This window comes from Oncorhynchus gorbuscha, linkage group LG09, assembly GCF_021184085.1.
Source record: "Oncorhynchus gorbuscha isolate QuinsamMale2020 ecotype Even-year linkage group LG09, OgorEven_v1.0, whole genome shotgun sequence".
In the NCBI taxonomy this organism is placed as follows: Eukaryota; Metazoa; Chordata; class Actinopteri; order Salmoniformes; family Salmonidae; genus Oncorhynchus; species Oncorhynchus gorbuscha.
Genome location: NC_060181.1, coordinates 62,948,516 through 62,969,406, shown reverse-complemented (window position 1 = coordinate 62,969,406; position 20,891 = coordinate 62,948,516). Strand labels below are relative to the sequence as shown.

The following is a 20,891-nucleotide window of genomic DNA, read 5'->3' as shown; positions in this document are numbered from 1 at the left end:
GGTGTCTGGAAAATTAGAGAGAGCTCGACTGCAAACTCTCCTTCCAAACTCATATCAAATATCTCCAATCGAAAATCAAATCAAGAGTCGGCTTTCTATTCCTGGAGGCAACAAAGCCTGGCCCCTCACTCACAGGGCCAAACGCCTAGGTGTCTGGCTTACCCTAGTAAAACTGACTATTCTACCGATCCTCGACTATTCGGCGATGTCATCTACAAAATGGCTTCCAACACTCTACTCAGCAAACTGGATGCAGTCTATCACAGTGCCATCCGTTTTGTCACTAAAGCACCTTATACCACCCACCAATGCGACTTGTATGCTCTAGTCGGCTGGCCCTCGCTACATATTCGTCGCCAGACCCACTGGCTCCAGGTCATCTACAAGTCCATGCTAGGTAAAGCTCCGCCTTATCTCAGTTCACTGGTCACGATGGCAACACCCAGCCGTAGCACGCGCTCCAGCAGGTGTATCTCACTGATCATCCCTAAAGCCAACACCTCATTTGGCCGCCTTTCGTTCCAGTACTCTGCTGCCTGTGACTGGAACGAATTGCAAAAATCGCTGAAGTTGGAGACTTTTATCTCCCTCACCAACTTCAAACATCAGCTATCTGAGCAGCTAACCGATCGCTGCTGCTGTACATAGTCTATTGGTAAATAGCCCACCCATTTTCACCTACCTCATCCCCATACTGTTTTTATTTATTTACTTTTCTGCTCTTTTGCACACCAATATCTCTACCTGTACATGACCATCTGATCATTTATCACTCCAGTGCTAATCTGCAAAATTGTAATTATTCGCCTACCTCATGCCTTTTGCACACATTGTATATAGACTCCCCCTTTTTTCTACTGTGTTATTGACTTGTTAATTGTTTACTCCATGTGTAACTCTGTGTTGTCTGTTCACACTGCTATGCTTTATCTTGGCCAGGTCGCAGTTGCAAATGAGAACTTGTTCTCAACTAGCCTACCTGGTTAAATAAAGATGAAATAAATAAATAAAAAGGGCATGACAGTTCTTACTTTTCAAACCCAATTTTTGGCACACTTGCACATGTGGGATTTCAGATGGTAATAAACATGTGCAAAACCTGACCGGTTTCCTGATGTAGATATTTGGTTGGGTATTTTAGCAAGGATTTCATGCCGCAGATCAAAACAAAACATTGTTTAGCTTAGCCATCCAAAATGTTTCAGTGCATCCAGTTTGTGTAATGTTTGGTCAAGTAAAAAGAAAGGTGACCAAAACAGGTTTGGGCAATGGACATAAATAGACATGTATTATAGTTTTGCTTCGTCTATACGGGGTGAATCTAAGCACAAGTCTGAACAATCATTCATGAACATTCTGCATTCATGTCAAATTCACTCCGTGATCAGGATTGACAAGCTGCTCAGAGATAAAACATCTAGATTCTCCTAGAGGACAAGCAAATGACTGTTCTCATATTTACCTTTGAGAAACAAAAGGAGAAGACAGATATCCATCATGGGTGGTTTGTGTAGCCCCTGTGTCTGGTGACAGAGATAATGGCAGCCACATCCTCTCAGAGGAGCATGTGCTCATGCACTCCTCGCAGAGAGAGAGAGATTTGTGACCTGTTGCCGCAAGAAAAGGTTAACCAGTGAAGAACAAACACCATTGTAAATACAACCCATATTTACAGTATGTTTATATTTATATTCCATTTTGTACTTCAACTATTTTGCAGATTGTAACAACACTGTTAGACAGCCATAATATAACATTTGAAATGTTTTTATTCTTTTGAAACTTTAGTGGGTGAAATGTTTACTGTTCATTTCTGATGTTTTTTTTCTCACATTTCACTTGCTTTGGCATTGTAAACATATGTTTCCCACGCCAATAAAAGCCATTTGAACTGAATTAAATTGAAATTGAGAGAGGGAAGTGTCTCTCCTACAGTAGCTGTGATAGAAGCAAGTTTATAATTGTGTGTAATGGGATTAATAGAGGCTCAACATAAGCTGTGTTGGGTTGACTAGGCCAATATTAATATTGAGCCAATCTTGTTGAGGGCCGCCACACTAGCAATAGAGTAAACAATCCTCTCGTATGAACTTCTTTATGCTAGAACTTGTACTGTCTGATTGCAAATGGTGTAGGCTATTACAAAGTTTAGCTAAAGAGTTAAAACCAGGAGAGGATTTTATTCTGATATTATACTGTAAGTGAGTACTCAAAAGGTTAAAACAGTATAATAATTTAATATGTCACTATATTTGTGAAAGCAGTGGCTAATTTCACATTTCCCAATACATCCCCACTCTCTGTGGGGGATTGTGGAATTTTGACCAAAGCATTAGTGTAATAGAGTCTTTACCTCAATTTTATTATGAGGTCAAACATGTTAGGTGTTTTAAATGGAGTCACCCTGCTGGGAGGGAGAGGTTGCCTTGGGCAAGGAACAGCGGGGGGAGTTTCCATTTCAAAAACTCATACTGATAGTATAACTTATGACATACTTCCCTAGGGTCTGGCTCCAGCATATTGCTCCAGATCCTGTCAATACCATGGGGAAATGGGTCTTGACAACCCACACAAAGTCAAAGGGATTTATACAAGAGCACATTAGACACACACCTACACACACACACACACACACACATACACACACACACCTACACACACACACACACACCTACACTCACACACCTTCACATGCACACACGCACACATACTCCTAAACATGCACACACCTACAGCCATGCACACAAGCGTGTGCATGTGGACACACAAAGACTGTCAGACATAGCGAGCCTTCCAACCTTTGAAACCCTCTAAAATGTAAATGAATACCTCTTATCGTAGATAGACCATATCACCACACACAGCGGGGGAAGTTACAGTATGAATGACCTTGGGAGGGAAGACAAATACAATAGCAGTGGTATGTGGCCGTAATTCTCTCTTTACCCCATGATCATTTATTCCAGGTGTTTCTATAGGGGTCATTTAAATTAGTGAGTGATTGGTCACTCTAGAGATGAATGAAACAACTTTGAGAGATAGCCGTGTTCTGAATTGCCCTCTGAAATGCCCCATCACTTCACCCCTTCTCCAGATCTCCAAGATAGATGAGGATCCATTAAGTGATCAGGGAGTTAGCGGGGGACAAAATGTCACTATAAATTATGCAGAGGGATGTTGTTGTGGTGTTGTTTAATTACGATGGGGACAACCCTATCAGCTGATGTGCTATATTTCCAAAATGATAATCAGATGTTGACCTGGTGCTGAAAAAGGCATTGTGATAAACCGTTATCATCATCAGGATCCTGATCGTCTGCCTCACCATGGCTAGCCCTCTGCTAGGATCACAGATAATGCAGCTTATGATATGCCTCGGGGGGCATTAAAATGTTTGTGTTGGCAAGACACAAAGAACAGGACAGTGATACAGTTGGCACAGGGAAAATAGAGCTGGCTTTATCCTAAAGGGGTTTCTATCTAAATCCATTACAAACACAACGGTTCTTCATAAACCCACGGCCGTAACTGCCTCATTCTCACTGACTAGAGTTCATGTCTTCCTCTACCAGACTTATTCTGTTTGATCGGTTCAGCCCCCACTGTTCGAATTCATTGCTTTTTGTATTAATGAGAACGTGGCTATTCTTTTTCTTGAGTTTGACTTATTGCAGCTGTTCTGGGCGAATTGAGTACCAAAGCAAAGAGAGGCAGAGAGAAAATCTTTTTCTTCCTCTCACAGAGCTCACGATCAAATTAGAGTTCTCTTTTCTTTGATATGTTTTTGCTAGTGCCTGGTCCGCTTTGTATTACCCTCGGCTTTGGATTATGGTTTTATATTGTGTCACACGACAATTCAAGTAAATTGTGCTTTCTTTTCAATAGGTCTGCAGGGCAGACTGTTATTGCTGTTCTGTTCTGATTCATCACACTTGATGAAGTGTTAAGACTAAACTAAATGTGTCTGTAACCTAACGACCCGCACTCACAAAAGAGCATTTACATGTTCATTGCTATGAGCTAGTTTGTAATTAGAATAGTTTTGTTAAAACTAGTTTCTTTTTTATTAAATAGCCGTGTCTTCACATTTCCAGTCTGAGTAATACACAGAGAGTGAGTTGGGGAGATGAGCTGTTTCCAGTTAAATTAGTACCCATATATGACAAGCTTTTTTCATCTTCCAGTGTGTGGAAGCTGACGCTGTAGGACAGCTCTAGTCAGCTGAGGGCATCTCACCCCACAGTTGTGATTTCTCATTAAGCTGGTGTTTCATGTGATAACGTGAAATGATGAATCGCTACAAATTATGGCAGCCTGAAAATAAATTATCCACTTGCATCAACTTGAGCAATTTGCATGCATTGACTGCAATCACCACGCATGAGATATGTTTCTCTCTTTTCGAGGGTGCCCAAATTAATTAATACTACAGAATTACAGTTCAATTTAGCTATAATGGGGACTCAGTTACACCACTTCTGAGTGTGCTCAAACTCACACACACTGTGCAGACACACTTGTGCAGACACAAACATACACACACTATCTATTTGACAAATGTGGTGCCAGTGGAGGTCTTTGTATTTACAATCAAATCACTCCTACACTGATGGAACACCACTCTCCATCTATTGAGTCCTATACATTAGCTGTAAATATGAGTCTATTAATTTACTTTAAAATCTCCATTAATTCATGGCATACAGTAACTAACCACAAAGTAAAAATTCCCACAAATCTGTTTTTAGACTTTGTAAATCCCCAACATAGTAAGAGTTTATATTTGATCCATTAATCCATTTTTGTTTGAACATATTTGGAGACATTTTGGCAGTCAAGATGATACTGCAGCGGTGTTGTCATCCCAACTGGCCAGGAGGTCCCAGATGCTCCTTCTGTATCCTTTGATCTTCAATTCGGGAGACTTAATCAAGTACCATAAAGTAGGGTTGGGCCGTATTCAGATTTTCATGCCATCATACCGTTTCTGTACCAAACTGGGGTAAACGGTATTACCGGAAGTGCACAAAAGGTGAGCCATTTTTAAAAAATGATTTATTATGATATAAAAATTTAAAATAAAATGTACCCAGAAAACTATTTAGGCAACAGGGATCTTGATCCAGGAGGGGATTGAATGTTGCTGTGGGGTTGCGTGCTATGCCACTGCTTTATAAGTGCTACATTTTTTTTACAGTATTGAAAATCTTACTGTCGGTATTTCGAAATAACCCAGTATACAGTATATCGCTCAAGCCTACTGTAAAGTACACTTTTCATCGTATAAATCCACACCGTGCCCTCCACTGTAACTTAAGCCCTCCATGCTCTCAACGTCAACAGTGAAGAGGTGACTCCGGGAGTTCCTCTGTCCAGTGTCTGTGTTCTTTTGCCCATCTTAATCTTTTCTTTTTATTGGCCAGTCTGAAATATGGCTTTTTCTTTGCAACTCTGCCTAGCAGGCCAGCATCCCGGAGTCGCCTCTTCACTGTTGACGTTGAGACTGGTGTTTTGCACGTACTATTTAATGAAGCTGCCATGTGAGGACTTGTGAGGCATCTGTTCTCAAACTAGACACTATAATGTACTTGCTCAGTTGTGCACCAGGGCCTCCCACTCCTCTTTCTATTCTGGTTAGAGACAGTTTGTGCTGTTCTGTGAAAGGAGATGTACACAGCGTTGTACGAGATCTTCAGTTTCTTGGCAATTTCTCACATGGAATAGCCTTCATTTCTCAGAACATGAATAGACTGATGAGTTTCAGAAGAACGTTCTTTGTTTCTGGCCATTTTGAGCCTGCAATCGAACCCACAAATGCTGATGCTAGAGACACTCAACTAGTCTAACGAAGGCCAGTTTTGTTGAAAAGGGTTTTCTAATGATGAATTAGTCTTTTAAAATGATACACTTGGATTAGCTAACACAACGTGCCATTGGAACACAGGAGAGATGGTTGCTGATAATGGGCCTCTGTACGCCTATGTAGATATCCCATAAAAAAAATCTGCAGTTTCCAGCTACAATTGTCATTTACAAAACTAACAATGTCTACACTGTATTTCTGATCAATTTGATGTTATTTTAATGTACAAAAAATGTGCTTTTCTTTCAAAAACAAGGACATTTCTAAGTGACCCATAACCTTTGAACGGTAGTGTACCTCACAGAAGTCTGAAATGTAACAAAACCATTTGACATAGAAACACTGTATTTTCTGTGGGCTTTCACAGCTTCATATAGTGTACATTCTATACATGGTTTACAGTATACCTATTTAGATTTTGGGGTTGCCACATGATATTAGAACCATGTATTCCAATGTATGTGATATTATTCCAGTGTATTTAAATGTGAGTGTGCTGGCAGACATTTTTTACAGGAAAAAGAGTGCTGTCGTGTCAGACCCACCATCTGGGGCTGCCGTGCTACATGATTCTATTTGAATGGGAGTCCCTCTCCTTCAGTCTAGTATTCAGTGGGGCTAATCAGCCAATAACACCTGGTTGCTGACTTCCAGTGGGGGCTAATGTGTGGGGTCACTTGGGACCAACTAAGATCCATATTTTTTTCCCAGCACTGGGGCTATTCAGTGGAGGCGAGGCAGGATCACCTGGAGTGTCAAATATGATTGGAATTACCACCCTGGAATCATTGGCTATGGTTGAGAAGGTTTGCTAAATTGAATGGTAAAAATATAACCTGTGTGATATTTTGTGATATTGGTTCTCCCATCCTGTCAACTCCTCATGGATATCTGAGGCAGGTCTGAGTTTGGGTGAACTGATGTTAACATTTAATATCAAAACCCAAGAAAATGTTGGCATATCGTCTGTGGAAGAAAGAAATAACAGTTTGAACATCTGACTAATTAGAGAAAGTACCTTAGCTATCTTGTGAAAATGTTTGTTTGGTGTCTGAGAAGCTTTCTAATGAGCAAAGAGAGTTGAGAGATCTGTTGATAAGCACTGTCAAACAGACAAATGGGCCCATGATATCAGGAGGAGATCAAAGCCGTCATCAGGACAGACAAAGAAGATGGAGCCAAAGGCAAAAATTGGCACCACTGGTTAAAAAATAGGTCGTAAACAATATTTATTTCAGCCTCTAAAAGTACTTAGTACCTTTCTCCTGGTTGAATTTAGGCCTACTAGTATTAAACCCAGTTTAGTTGGCATATCATTCTTAGTCATCTGTATATATGAGACTGTGTCCCTTTTCTAATGTCCCAGTATGTACATTTTATACCACCTGAAATATCCCAATGGAACCAATATGCTGGGGCTGGAACATGATTTTGAGAGCTCTAGTGATAAAAACACAACTAGTTTCTCTCCATGTTAGCAATCTTATGTAACATGGTTATAAATACATATTGTTTGGGAGGGGATTCAGGATTCAACTGCAGAAGATACACTGTGCACAAAACATTAGGAACTCATTCCATGACATAGACTCACCAGGTGAATCCAGGTGAAAGTTATGATCCCTTGTTGATGTCACTTCTTAAATCCACTTCAATCAGTGTAGATGAAGGGGAGGAGACAGGATGTTTAAGCCTTGAGACAATTGAGATGTGGATTGTGTATGTGAGAAAGGGAAAGGGGGATACCTAGTCAGTTGCACAACTGAATGCATTCAACCGAAATGTGCCTTCTGCATTTTATCCAACCCCTATAAATCAGAGAGGTGCGGGGGGCTGCCTTAATTGACGCCCATGTCATCAGCACCATTCAGAGGGTGAATGGGCAAGACAAAGGATGCCAGGCAGACCGGTTTGAGTGTGTCAAGAACTGCAGCGCTGTTGGGTTTTTCATGCTCAACAGTTTTCCGTGTATATCAAGAACGGTCTACCACCCAAAGGACATCCAGTCAACTTGACAGAACTGTGGGAAGCATGGGCCAGCATCCCTGTGGAACACTTTCGACACCTTGTAGAGTCCATGCTCCGACGAATTGAAGCAGTTCTGAGGGCAAATGGGGCTACAACTCAATATAAGGAAGGTGTTTGTAATGTTATGCTTGTGTATCTCAATGATTCACGTACTGTAGTTGTTTCTGACTGTATATATATATTTAGTATTCAGCTCACAAACTACCAGCAGCCTCTATGCCCTTCAGTCTGTGTTTGGTTCATTACTGGTGAGTTCATATGAAACCATGTCGTGCCCTCGGGAATATGTATACTATACTTCAGACAGTCCTCTCCACGCAAACAGACTGGATTTGGGATGATGTCTTCAGGGATTTGTTTGACTGCGTCAGAACTTGTAATGGATTCAGACAGAAGAAGCACTTGATTTGAGTATGCACTTCTGTAAGCTCATATCTCAGGTGGAGAAGTAGACAGTTTACATCTGAAGTTGATAATTCCTAAATAATCCATCAAATTCCCCTTCAGGTATCAACCCATTTCATCTGTTTGCTTTTAGTATTGTGTCAACTCAACACATCTCTTTCTGACTAAAATCCAACAGGCGAATCCCTTCATTAGCCTTTATTCAGAGAAGGGGTGGTCATTTTGGATTTGAATTAATACCAGCCCTTTTGTTCAGGTCTAACAGGCAGACGAGAATAGCACATCCCAGTCCTGCCCAGTCCAACGCTGCTGCCTAAAACCTTCTATTACAGTACAATGCTCCGGCCTTTCTCCATCAGCATCAATGTGCTGACTGCAGGGAAATGTAATTATGCGACCACCGACCGTTTGAGCTGAGTCACTGCTGCAGTTGGGGCTCTCTTCTCGTCCTGCCTAACGACTTTAGCCACAGGGGCGGGATAGAGAGTTTAACCGTGTGCTTGGACACATGTTGCGCTGTAGTGATGACGGGGATTGTATTGTTGACACTGCACAAGTGACTTGTTAAGTTACTGTAATACCCGTGTAGTCAAAATGTAATTATTCTAACAACATGTTATAAACAGCTGTTTTTTGTTGTTGTGGAAGTGCAATAGAAACTGTACCTTATTTCAGTTGTTTAATAATAAAGGTAGTGTTACCAAAGATGTTAATGAGGTAATCTGACGGAACATGCTTCTATACTGTAGATGAACTATATGTGCCGTGTTTACTTGGAACTTGACCGGTGAGAAAAACAAGTACTTATCTATTTAAAGTAAAATATGATGTACTCCTGATCCTAAATCACTAAACCTTGATCCTCTTACATGATGTTGATGTGAAGATGTAAACCCCGCAGAGCTATGGCATGCATCTCAGCTCAGAGAGGAGCAGAGGGAGATGGAGGGGCAGAGAGTGCGATAGGCAGGGAGAGAAAGCAAACAGCCAACATGCACGGTAGCCTGCAGCATACCACAGAATAAAAAGGAGAGCGTCAACATCAAAATCCCTTCAGAGCACGTTGGCACTTGCTGTAGTGATGTGCGTAATGTACATTGGCAGATATCTCACTGCCCGGCTGTATCTGGGTCTTAAAAAATGGCTCGATCCACTCAGCATCAGAGGCATCTGCTGGCGAGTGATCTGAGTGCCGCCAAATCAGGTCAGATGAGATCCAGTGGGCCAAAGCATGCAAACAGACTTAATGCTGTCTGTTTTTTAACATGGCATTGTTGTCTACTAGATGAGTGGTCACTAGCCAATGCAGGTGTTTCCAGGAGGAGAGCTCCAACATGGAGACAGCATCCAAAACAAGAGAGAAATCGATGAATGAGTCACTGATGGAGAGTGTACAGTGATCATTGTAATCAAGCTGTTGCCAGTTATTTTTATGTCCTGGGATCCTCTTTAGCAGCCACACAGTGATGCTCCAGAAGCCACACTGCTCAGTGGAAACAACAAAGGAGAGTTGTGGTGCAGTAACTAGCTAAGTGAATGAGCTCCACCCCACTCACTGCTCTTATTGGGGCCTGGCAGGCAGGGCTGGATCAGTGGAGATGTGTCCGACACGTTCAGATCACTGGACTCTTAATGTCCTTCTGCCTGGTGGAAGTGATCGAATCTCACACTGATGGATTAGGGGAACACTACAAGTGTTCGTGCAGGATCTCGCCGGTTCCGTCTATAACTCAACTCAATTTGGATTTATGATTCAGTTAACGTGCACGCCACAATCTGACTGAATGGTACAATGAATGTCATGTTATCAGGTTTATCTTTGGCCGATATTCTCGTTATCTAATCGGCCGTGATAGTAGGAGTTTTATTTCAGTTTTAATGAGCACTTTTAATCAGGCCCTGCTTCAGGTGTTAATCTCTAGATGATTTTCAGGCCTCAGAAAGCAGGTAATAGGCTAATCAAAGCCGGTGGGTGATTTGTAGAACCAGCGGAGAAAATCAATCTCAGGATTTAATGGGTGTAGAAAATAGTTTGATTTCATATAACCACTCATTGATTTAAAAGGTTTAGATGTTGTTATCCATGAATCCACAAACTACTGTAACGTTACCTGGTTGCCGTGTACTAGAAAATTTGTATTCAGTCGCATATTTCTGTTTTTTTCTTTAAATACATGCTGGAGATATTCAGCTACTCCTGAAGGACAGTGGAAGTTCAGCAAAAGATTATTGATTTATTATTTAAAATCTCTTTATATCTCCAAGTCATGCACCTTGGTTGGACTGTGTGGTAGCAGCAGCCATTTTTTTCCTTTGTCTTAAATCTGTGCAGACAGGAAGATAGAACAATGCTTTTTGGCAATGATATCAAAGCCACCTAAGGGTCCAGGAGATGTTATTTATCATAAAAGTAATTGTTGCAAATGTAACCATCTGAGGATATTTTGTGGAGCTTTGCTATAGAAACTAATGTGTGAAAGGAAACATTTGACTATATTAAAATGAAAATGGGTTTCATGTCCTGCATCAGCAGTGGGCTGGGTTGACTAAGAATTCCCTTGAGTAAATATTGATATTCTATTCCTTCTATCATTTTATTTTTTCCCTCTCAAGGCCATTGGCTCCTGTGAGAGTCGTAGATGCAGAGGTAGCTGCCGCTGTGAGCTGCTGAAAGCTTAGTGGAAATGTGTTTGCAATTACATGCAAATTCCCCAGAAAGGTCAAGAAACGTCAAACCCTGCAGTAGTTAACGTCACTAGCTACATCTGCCTTTCATCTATGATACAATAGTAATATGCTAAGACAGAGAACTGAAAGTGACCGAGGTATGGAGTATTACACAACTCAGAAGAAATATTCTAAAGAATACTGTAAGAATTCTGACGCAGTTTAGTTGTTTCTTCTGAAAAAGCAATGGATCACTGAATCCAAATCCCTGTTTGTTTTCTTCCTCCCCACAACCTTTGTTCACAAGGGTCTGAGACCTTGAGACAGAAGTGCCTGGTTGCCAGTACCAGGTTAGGCCTCATTTTTAAAGATAGCTGATGATCCACAGTGTGTCAGAGCCTGCAAAGCCATGCTGTGCAGCTTGCCGCAAGTCTTTAGGGTCCTCAGGCAGTCTCACATACTGACATGGATGGTGTTTTATAACTAACGGTTATATTCCAAGTTGTGGAATGTTTTTGATGACTACAATATTCACATGCCAATCCAATCCTCAAATATCCTATACATGACCTGTCAAGGTGTAGAGGAGAGGTGCACAAAAGATATTTGGGACATTTATGCCCTAATAATAATAATAATATATGCCATTTAGCAGATGCTTTTATCCAAAGCGACTTACAGTCATGTGTGCATACATTCTACGTATGGGTGGTCTCGGGGATCGAACCCACTACCCTGGCGTTACAAGCGCCATGCTCTACCAACTGAGCTACAGAAGGACCATGCCCTAAAGGCCGTTGCCATGGAAATGACCTTGACCTCTGTTAATATTGCTCTAGGAACCCAATTTTATGTTGTATAGACAGGTTGGTTGTTTAGCAACAAAACTGACCCGTGCACAACTGCGGGGGCAAAACTGACAGGGTTGGCTTAGATTGTTGACAACATGTGAGCTATCTTTCAACTCCAATGTTAATGAAAATGTGACTGCATCGGCACAATGAGCACTTGTTGTCTCTCAAATACAACATTACAGTTGTTGCATAGCAAGATTGCACATTTTTGGCATATTTGGGACATTGACATGAAATCAGTCCAAACACCTCAAAATAAGACATGGTATCAAGTACAAGATGAAACGAGCCACTTACGATTCCCCACATGGCAGTTTCTTGTCATTCTTGCGAGCAATCACAACAACACGGTGTCCTCTGCTCCATGGAAGTGCCTACATCACTTTTGTGACGTTGTCAGCTAACCCATCTACAGGATGTGTGTTTATGTTCCCCTGAAGTACTGTACAATATTACATTGGATAGACATGGCTGCAGTTACATTTGTGGACTGCACAGCATTGAAGGTCACGGTTGAGAATATGGTTGTATGTCCTCTTCTGCAGCCCAGGCATTTCTAATGGATCCCACACAAGTGACGATAGACTAGTGTTGTCACGATTCCCGAATTTTGACTTCGATACCACTACCAGGGTTAGTATCACGATACATGATACCATCACAATACTCGATTCAAAAAAATACCACAACAACAGAACCTGAGGCGTTTAAGGCAAAGTTACAGAATGGCACGAGCTCCAGACATAAACTCAGCTACTGCTCTGTTCAATCGCTGGGCATCTTTTTTTTCTCTATGCATGAAGAACTCAATAAGACAATCATACAATCAATTTGACTTTGTTTTTAACAATCTAACTTTAAATGGGACTACAAAACAACATAATGGTAAACTTTTAGTTGAAAGGTAAATCTCTATTGTTAATCTGGGTAACTGAAGATGTAGCCTAGGTCTATTCACAATACAGGTGAATGCATATTATTCAATAGTGCGTGCATGCATGTGTTATTGAGTTGGTTTGAGCTGATTTCATGGGGCTGCAGATGACAAACAACCCCTTCCATTTAGGACTTGTTTTATTGGCAAAACATACAGTTAATGTCGGAAGTTTACATACACTTAGGTTATAGTCATTAAAACTAGTTTTTCAACCACTCCAAACATTTCTTGTTAACAAACCATCATTTTGGCAAGTCAGTTAAGACATCTACTTTGTGCATGACACAAGTCATTTTTCCAACAATTGTTTACAGACAGATTATTTCACTTATAAGTGTAACAGCCGTCTGGTGAAGAAGGATCGGACCAAAGCGCAGCGTGGTAAGTGTTCATGATTTTTATTGAAAACTGAACACTAGAAAACAAAATAACAAAGTGAGAACTAAACAGTCCTGTCATGTGCAGAACACTAAACAGTAAACAACTACCCACAAAACACAGGTGGGAAAAAGCTACCTAAGTATGGTTCCCAATCAGAGACAACGATAGACAACTGTCCCTGATTGAGAACCATACCCGGCCAAAGAAATACAAAACATAGAAAAATTAACATAGAATGCCCACCCAAATCACACCGTGACCAAACCAAAATAGAGACCTAAAAAGCTTTCTAAGGTCAGGGAATGACAATAAGTCACTGTATCACAATTCCATTGGGTCAGAAGTTTACATACATTAAGTTGACTGTGCCTTCAAACAGCTTGGGAGACTCCAGAAAAGATGTCAAGGCTTTAGAAGCTTCTGATAGGCTAATTGACATCATTTGAGTCAATTGGAGGTGTAGCTGTGGATGTATTTCAAGGCTTACCTTCATACTCAGTGCCTCTTTGCTTGACATCATGGGATAATCAAAAGAGATCAGCCAAGACCTCAGAAAAACAAGATTGTACGTTTTGGATAAATGTCCTCTGGTTTGGTGAAACAAAAATAGAACTGTTAGGCCAAAATGACTTTTGTTATGTTTGGAGGAAAAAGGGGGACGCTTACAAGTTGAAGAACACCTTCCCAACCGTGAAGTATGGGGGTGGCAGCATCATGTTGTGGGGATGCTTTGCTGCAGGACGGACTGGTGCACTTCACAAAATAGATGGCATCATGAGCCAGGAAAATGATGTGCATATACTGAAGCAACATCTCAAGACATCAGTCAGGAAGTTAAAGCTTGGTTGCAAATCGGTCTTCCAAATGGACAATGAAGCATACTTTCAAAGTTGTGGAAAAATGGCTTAAGGACAACAAAGTCCAGGTATCGGAGTGGCCATCACAAAGCCCTGACCTCAATCCATAGAAAATATGTGGGCAGGACTGAAAAAGCGTGTACGAGCAAGGAGTTCTACAAACCTGACTCAGTTACACCAGCTCTGTCAAGAGGAATGGGCCAAATTTCACCCAACTTATTATGGGAAGCTTGTGGAACTATTATTTTATTTTATTAATCAACAACATTGCATAGAAGAAGCAGTCTTTTCTTTTATAAAAGTGTGCGTTGTCTCTTTAAGAAAAGAATGTCATTCAGGAGGAGTCAAAGAAGTAAATTAGTTTTTGGTGGCAGGAGACGAAGTGAATTAGTAACATTTTTGGTCACAATGAGCTTTGAAATCAGCATATTTTGCGTTATGGTTTGCATATTATTACAAACATGTACTAGGGTATTGAATTGATGTTGCTTCAGGTGTAAACTAGCAAGGAAATGTAGCCTACAATTAAAGCTGGAAGCTACCAGTATTGTCTGTTTATTACTGTTTTGTGAACAGTAGTGAACAGTTTCAACATTTCTGCATGCCATGTTGCAGTATTCAAGTGTGTTAACCTTTGTGCATCATGAGTGGGGATCAACCAATGCAGCCCCAACAGCTCTAGCAATTAATGAGTAAGTGGACTATGCACTTTGCTCTTCGCACTGTAAAGGGGCTGCGCTGATAGACAGACTTGATCCTCTCAGTCACGTGAGACACATTTGACAGAAGTACCGAACATAACAAAAAGTTTAGTGCCAAATGTTTTTTTGTATAGAAAAAGTATCTACGTTTTGGTATACCGTGCAATAACACGATGGACGAGCAACTGTTGCCCGAGACCCAACAGTATAATATACCAGTTTCAAGAGTTGTTTAGATTGTTCATTTAAATGAAATAGACATTTGCATGTTAGGTTCAATATTGTGAGAATTGATTTAGTTTAAAACTTGTTTTTGACAATGTATGGGGAGGTAATGCATAAATTAAAACGCTGATCAATGTAATGCAGTTTGGCATATGCCAAACACAAAGCAGGTGGTCCTGTTTTAATTACTTTGCATGACTAAACCTGACATCTCGGAAGTGGAAACAATTACTCACTTTTATTATCACAGTGCACGAGAGAGAGCGTGAGAGAGAGAGAGAGAAAGTGCTTATATAAACAAGATATTACAACAGTGCAATATGCAGATCGATAAGAGGAGTTTATTGAATTGCACTCAAGGCCCTCCTTACTTTCAAAGACTGTGTAGTCCAATACTGTTGACGCCAACCTTAAGACTTATTGCAGATGTGACCACCACCAAGGACGGTGCACTCTTAGAGAAAAGGCACTATCTAGAACCTAAAAGGGTTCATCGGCTATCCCAATAGGAACCCTTTGAAGAACCCTTTTTTGTTCCAGGTAGAACCCTTTTGGGTTCCATGTAGAACCCTTTCCACAGAGGGTTCTACATAGAACCAAAAAGGATTTGATCTGGAACCAAAAAGGGGTTCTCCTATGGCAGGGTTTCCCAACTGGCGGCCCGTGTGCCGAACTTGGCCCTCTGGTGGTTTTCTGAGTTTTCTGGGCAAAAACTAATAATAAAACAAAAATATTTTTGTTGTTGTTGAATTTTCATTGTTGGAAATAAAAGACTGTAAAAAGACCAGGAAATCAGCTCCAAGTGATTTTCATTTTGGAAATCTGTTCCCAAATACTCCCGCGCATAATAGAGAGACATATGTGATTGTACACAAATAATAGTAATTAATAATAATGGATTGGAATCATATAACATTTTTCTACCAACTGGGGTGCTCAAAGTGTTTTACATAGTAGGAGGAAACTCACCTCACCTACTGTCAATGTGTAGCACCCACCTCAGTGATGCACAGCAATCATTTTTGTGCAAGAACTCTCACCACACATCAGCTGTCAGTTGATGAGATGAGCAGTGATATATGCCAATTAGGAATGAGGAGGATGATTAGGTGGCCATGATGGAATGTGGCCAGGTTGGGAATTTAGCCATGACACCGGGGTGAACATCCCTACTCTTACAATAAGTGGGATTTTGACTGACCACAGAGAGTTAGGACGCCCGTTTTAACGTCCCATCCGAAAGACGGCACCCTATGCTTATCAATGCTCCCAAATGTAAGCGACGTTTGAAATTATTATGTTTTAGTCAAATATTATATCCGTTTAGGCTTCTTGTGGTCAATTTGCAGTCTACAAATATGTCATTTTATTATGTTCCGGCCCCTTAACCATATGCTCAAGAAAAAATTCCTATGGGGACAGCCGAAGAAACCTTTTGGAACCCTTTTTAATAAGAGTGTGTGAGGACATGGTAGGCAAACTGCTTGAGGTCTTTCAACAAAGAGAATTGGAAAGAGAGAAAGACAGAGAAGGCGAGGGACACCTACCTCATTCTCACATCTTTTATTTTTTGGGGTGTTTTAGCACAGAAAGTAACACCACAAAATATGTGTGGTCGGTGTGAAGTTCTGAATGTTTTTCTCTCCAAATCGTGGAGGGTGAGGCTTGGGGATATATCCCAGTGATTCTACTGTACACCCTGTATGTCTCTGAGCAGATTTGAGCCTCCTTGCTCTCCATTTCTTTAGGTACTTAGAGCCCTCATTGGTACTTAGAGCCCTCATTGAGAGATTACCATTGGGTATCATATAATTCTCTGGCCACTACAGCCTCACAGCTTAGAACTCCACAACCACATCTTCCAGCATGTCTTCTTGTTTTATAACTGAATGTCAAGCCTACTTTGGGGCTTAAAACCCTATCAGTCTCTGAAGTATCTTAGCTCTGATGTTTAGTGGAAATGCAGCACACTGAGAGATAACAAGAGGGCCTCCACACACTCCCGGGCCCCTCGCCACCTTGCACCCTTTCTCCATGCTCTTCCATCATGTGTTTCTTCCCGCTGTCACCCTCGCCTTTCTTTCTCTCTCATGATGATGTTGGAAATCAATTAATACAATCTGGAGCCATCATTTTTGATGTGGGGCTCATTGAGCAGACCTGTGAAAAGGTTAATTAGCTGAATAATCAGCTTAGCTACTGCTTGGCAGCTTAAACTGTTGGCCTCTATGGAGTGTATCTGACATGGTTAGGGGCTCTTCCTCTGTGTTTAACCATACTGCTAGTACAGCTATAGCCGATCCCATGAATGTTCACCTGGGACGAACATTGGGTTTTGCTCAGAGTACTCCCCGTCCCATGCTATTACATGTCAAATAAATCAGTAATCATGCATATGGGGGTGAGGCACGGGTGAGCCCCCCCAAAAAGCCTGTCACTGTCTTCGTTGATGTTGGAGCCTGCTCAGCTCACCTGCAGATGCCTCATGGCATGGGATATGGTAGAGAGGGCTTGACTGACAGCGAGGGGGAGGGAGGGAGGGAGGGAGGGAGGGAGGGAGGGAGGGAGGGAGGGAGGGAGGGAGGGAGGGAGGGAGGGAGGGAGGGAGGGGTCAGTGACAGGTCCCAGACTGCAGTCTGAGGGCAAAGTCTCATCAAGTAGACGAGGAAAAAAGCTGTCCCAAGCAATCACAGAGGAGAGGAGATGAGAGGAAATATGCTCTAATGAGAAATAGAGATAGACAGTAGAGCTGGGGGCAGGCAAGTGTGCAGAGAGGAGGGAAGAGGAGTAAGAAAGGGAAAACAACTAGGAAATAGAAGAGGGAGTGGAAACAAGAAAAGAGAGCTAGAGAGAATAGGAGATGATGTATTATAGATATACTGTATACCACGCTTCTCTGTGGAGCTGAATCGCATGCTGGCATTCACTCGTCTGTAAACAAACCGCTCTCGGCGTACCCATGGTGAAGGCCAATAAGGTGCAATAAAAAGCAGCAGGTCTCAGCAGGTCAATGAGGTACTACTGAATCAGTGATGTAATGAAACCTCGGAATACTAATTGGCCTCAAGGAAAGAGAGAAAGTCTGAGAGATAGAGATAAGAATGGAGGGAAAAGAAGAATGTGAGAAGAGAGAACGGAGTGATATTTGCCTGGTATGCGAGATAAAAGCCCTGCAGCGACACAATCAAATTCAGCGCAGATGCTTCAATAGAAGCCACAATTGAAAACAAGAACAATAATGGATTGTCTCTTGGGTTTTCTTGACATTATTCTAAACAGATAAATTAATGTGTCAATTGCTGGAGGAAGGGCAAGCAGCAAACAGACAAAAGAAGAAAAAGCGCTTGTGGTCTTTTATGTGAACAAGGAGGCGATTGCTTGTTGATTTCCTCTGAACTGAAAATGACTCTGTCCCTACAATGAGAGATTAAAGAGACTTGTATCCCCTTTGAACCAGGACAGATCGCGTCAAACACTTTCTAGGCGGTACGTTGTCGGTCATTTGAAGGGGCTCTGTTACTTTCTGCATAACCAAACCTCAAAGCATCCAAATCTTCTAAAGACACACCTGAACAAAATGGTGCAGAGTCCGAGGTGACGGGAGCTAGCTTCAACATGTTGGAAACCATGTATTATCCAATACGAATCAATGATACATGACACATATGACTGACTGATCATTTCCAATGAGAATGCTGTTATTTCCCATGATTCTTGTCTCGTGGGTAAATTAACTTCCACTGTAGTGCTCCATCACATGGCAAATATTTGACTGATTATGACGCATGTAATTAGTTACATCTCCCAGTCAACATAGAACAGCAGAGCTTGGTTAAACGAAGAGAAAAGGTTACCAGAACTCATATTTCATCAGCCCTGTGCATGACTTTGAAATGAAGCACTAGGCATAACCCTTCTCAGAACCGTTTGTCTTTCCCATCTTTTGTGTCTAATGCAATCAGAACCTAATGAGTTGGTTGTCACATTTGTCTGCATATACAATACACTGTCATGTGTCATCCATTGGGGGCAGTGAACCTCACTTGAATGTCATCAATCATTCACTAGAGACAGTAAAAGACATGCTCAAGGAGATCACAGGAAACAGGATCATTCAATGTTACAAAATGTATGTTGAAAGCATATTTGCCACAGTTCTCAGAGGTGTATCAAGGCTACTTACTGTATTATCGCGCTAACCTGATTGCTCTGGTTTTGATCTCTTTAGATAACTGTGATGGCCCTTTGGTATCAAATCTGCCCCAGACCTCATTTCAGAGTTCCTCGCAGTCCTCCACCAGCAACGTTCCACACTTCTCCAAGCTCAACAGAAGAGATGGTGAGTAAAGATTAAGGCCACGCTCAACGCTGTGTATAAGTACCTATCCATCAGTAATAACCTCTTGACGCAGAGTCAACTTCCCATGAACATCCTGTGCAGAGCATGTTGCTGTAACATTTCATTTCCGCGTGTAGCATAATAAACACAAAGGATCTGTGTATAGCTGTAATTGATTTGATCGATGGATTGTAAACAACAATTGCTTGTCATTTAATTATATGGTTGTGAGCAGTTAATTGCCAGCTGTTTCCTTTAGAGTCCGCCATCTGCATTTGATCACTATACATCAATGGCTTTAAATCACGTAAATGAGAACATGTCAAAGTATTGATGAACTCCAAAGGCCAACCTAATTGTCCCAGACACTCCATACTCCTCAGTCTGGAAAGTTGTCAATGTGGTAACAACAGAGTTGTTGGAGTTGCCTGACTTACAAAATTCTGTTTGGCCTTTAACATACAGTACTTATATATATATGGATTGGATATATATATATATATGAGGCCTTCCAGGGAAACATACTGTATATACACATATATTTTTCACACCCTGTCCATCAAACACTGACTGTACCCCAGGTTATTTTTAGCCACAGCCAACCTCCCTTTGTGAGTCTGTAAGAACCTGAATGATCCTTCTCTCTGGGGGGGTGGAGGGGGGCGCTCCGTAAACGATGCTTCCTCTGTGACTGAGACTCAGGTTTGATATTCAGAGCTCATCTACTCCCATGGTGTTGTGTCCCAGCCCACAGCAGCTGAGTAATGAATCTCTGCCTGAGCTGACCTGTTTCTTCTTCTTGATAGCTGAGTAGCTGTGGGGCTTAAACACATCTTTAAGGAACATAACATACATTACAATTAGGACTACTCAAACGATTAACATAAATGAATCAAGTTAATGGCATTAGTTCATTTTTTGTTGTTGAATTTGCTCAAATTTGTCCCTATAGAAAAAAGCAGTTCATTGAGTAACATGTATTATTTGCTTTGATTGTCAGATTTTTTTAGGCTACATCAGAATGTTTTAATAGCATTTTCACAATAAACAACACAAGTCACTGCAACATACAGCTATTAATGCTCCCAATGTTTAAGTAGTTTAACACACACACACGAACACGCACTGTGTGTGTGTGCAATGTCTCTTTCTCTCTCACACACTCACACACACGCACGCACGCACGCACGCACGCACGCACGCACGCACGCACGCACGCACGCACGCACGCACGCACGCACACACACACACACACACACACACACACACACACACACACACACACACACACACACACACACACACACACACACACACACACACACACACACACACACACACACACACACACACACACACACACACAATGACAAAATATACTACTCATCTCACACTTTGACAAGCTTCTCATACTGTACAGTCCTGGCCAAAAGTTTTGAGAATGACACAAATGTAAATTTTCACAGTCTGTTGCCTCATTTTGTATGATGGCAATTTGTATATACCTCAGAATGTTATAAGGAGTGATCAGATGAATTGCAATTAATTGCAAAGTCCTTCTTTGCCATGCAAATGAACTGAAATCCCAAAAATATTTCCACTGCATTTCAGCCCTGCCACAAAAGGACCAGCTG

The 20,891-nt window shown here is 41.4% G+C and overlaps 1 protein-coding gene across 1 annotated transcript in view; it reads left to right on the top strand.

Annotated features, from left to right (window-relative positions):
- LOC124043923 (contactin-associated protein-like 5) overlaps positions 1-20,891 on the top strand; it is a 128,753-nt gene that overhangs the window by 13,017 nt on the left and 94,845 nt on the right. The window contains exon 2 of the mRNA XM_046363075.1: positions 19,147-19,257. Within this exon, the coding sequence (XP_046219031.1) occupies positions 19,147-19,257 (111 nt within the window). The remainder of the gene's footprint in view (positions 1-19,146; positions 19,258-20,891) is intronic.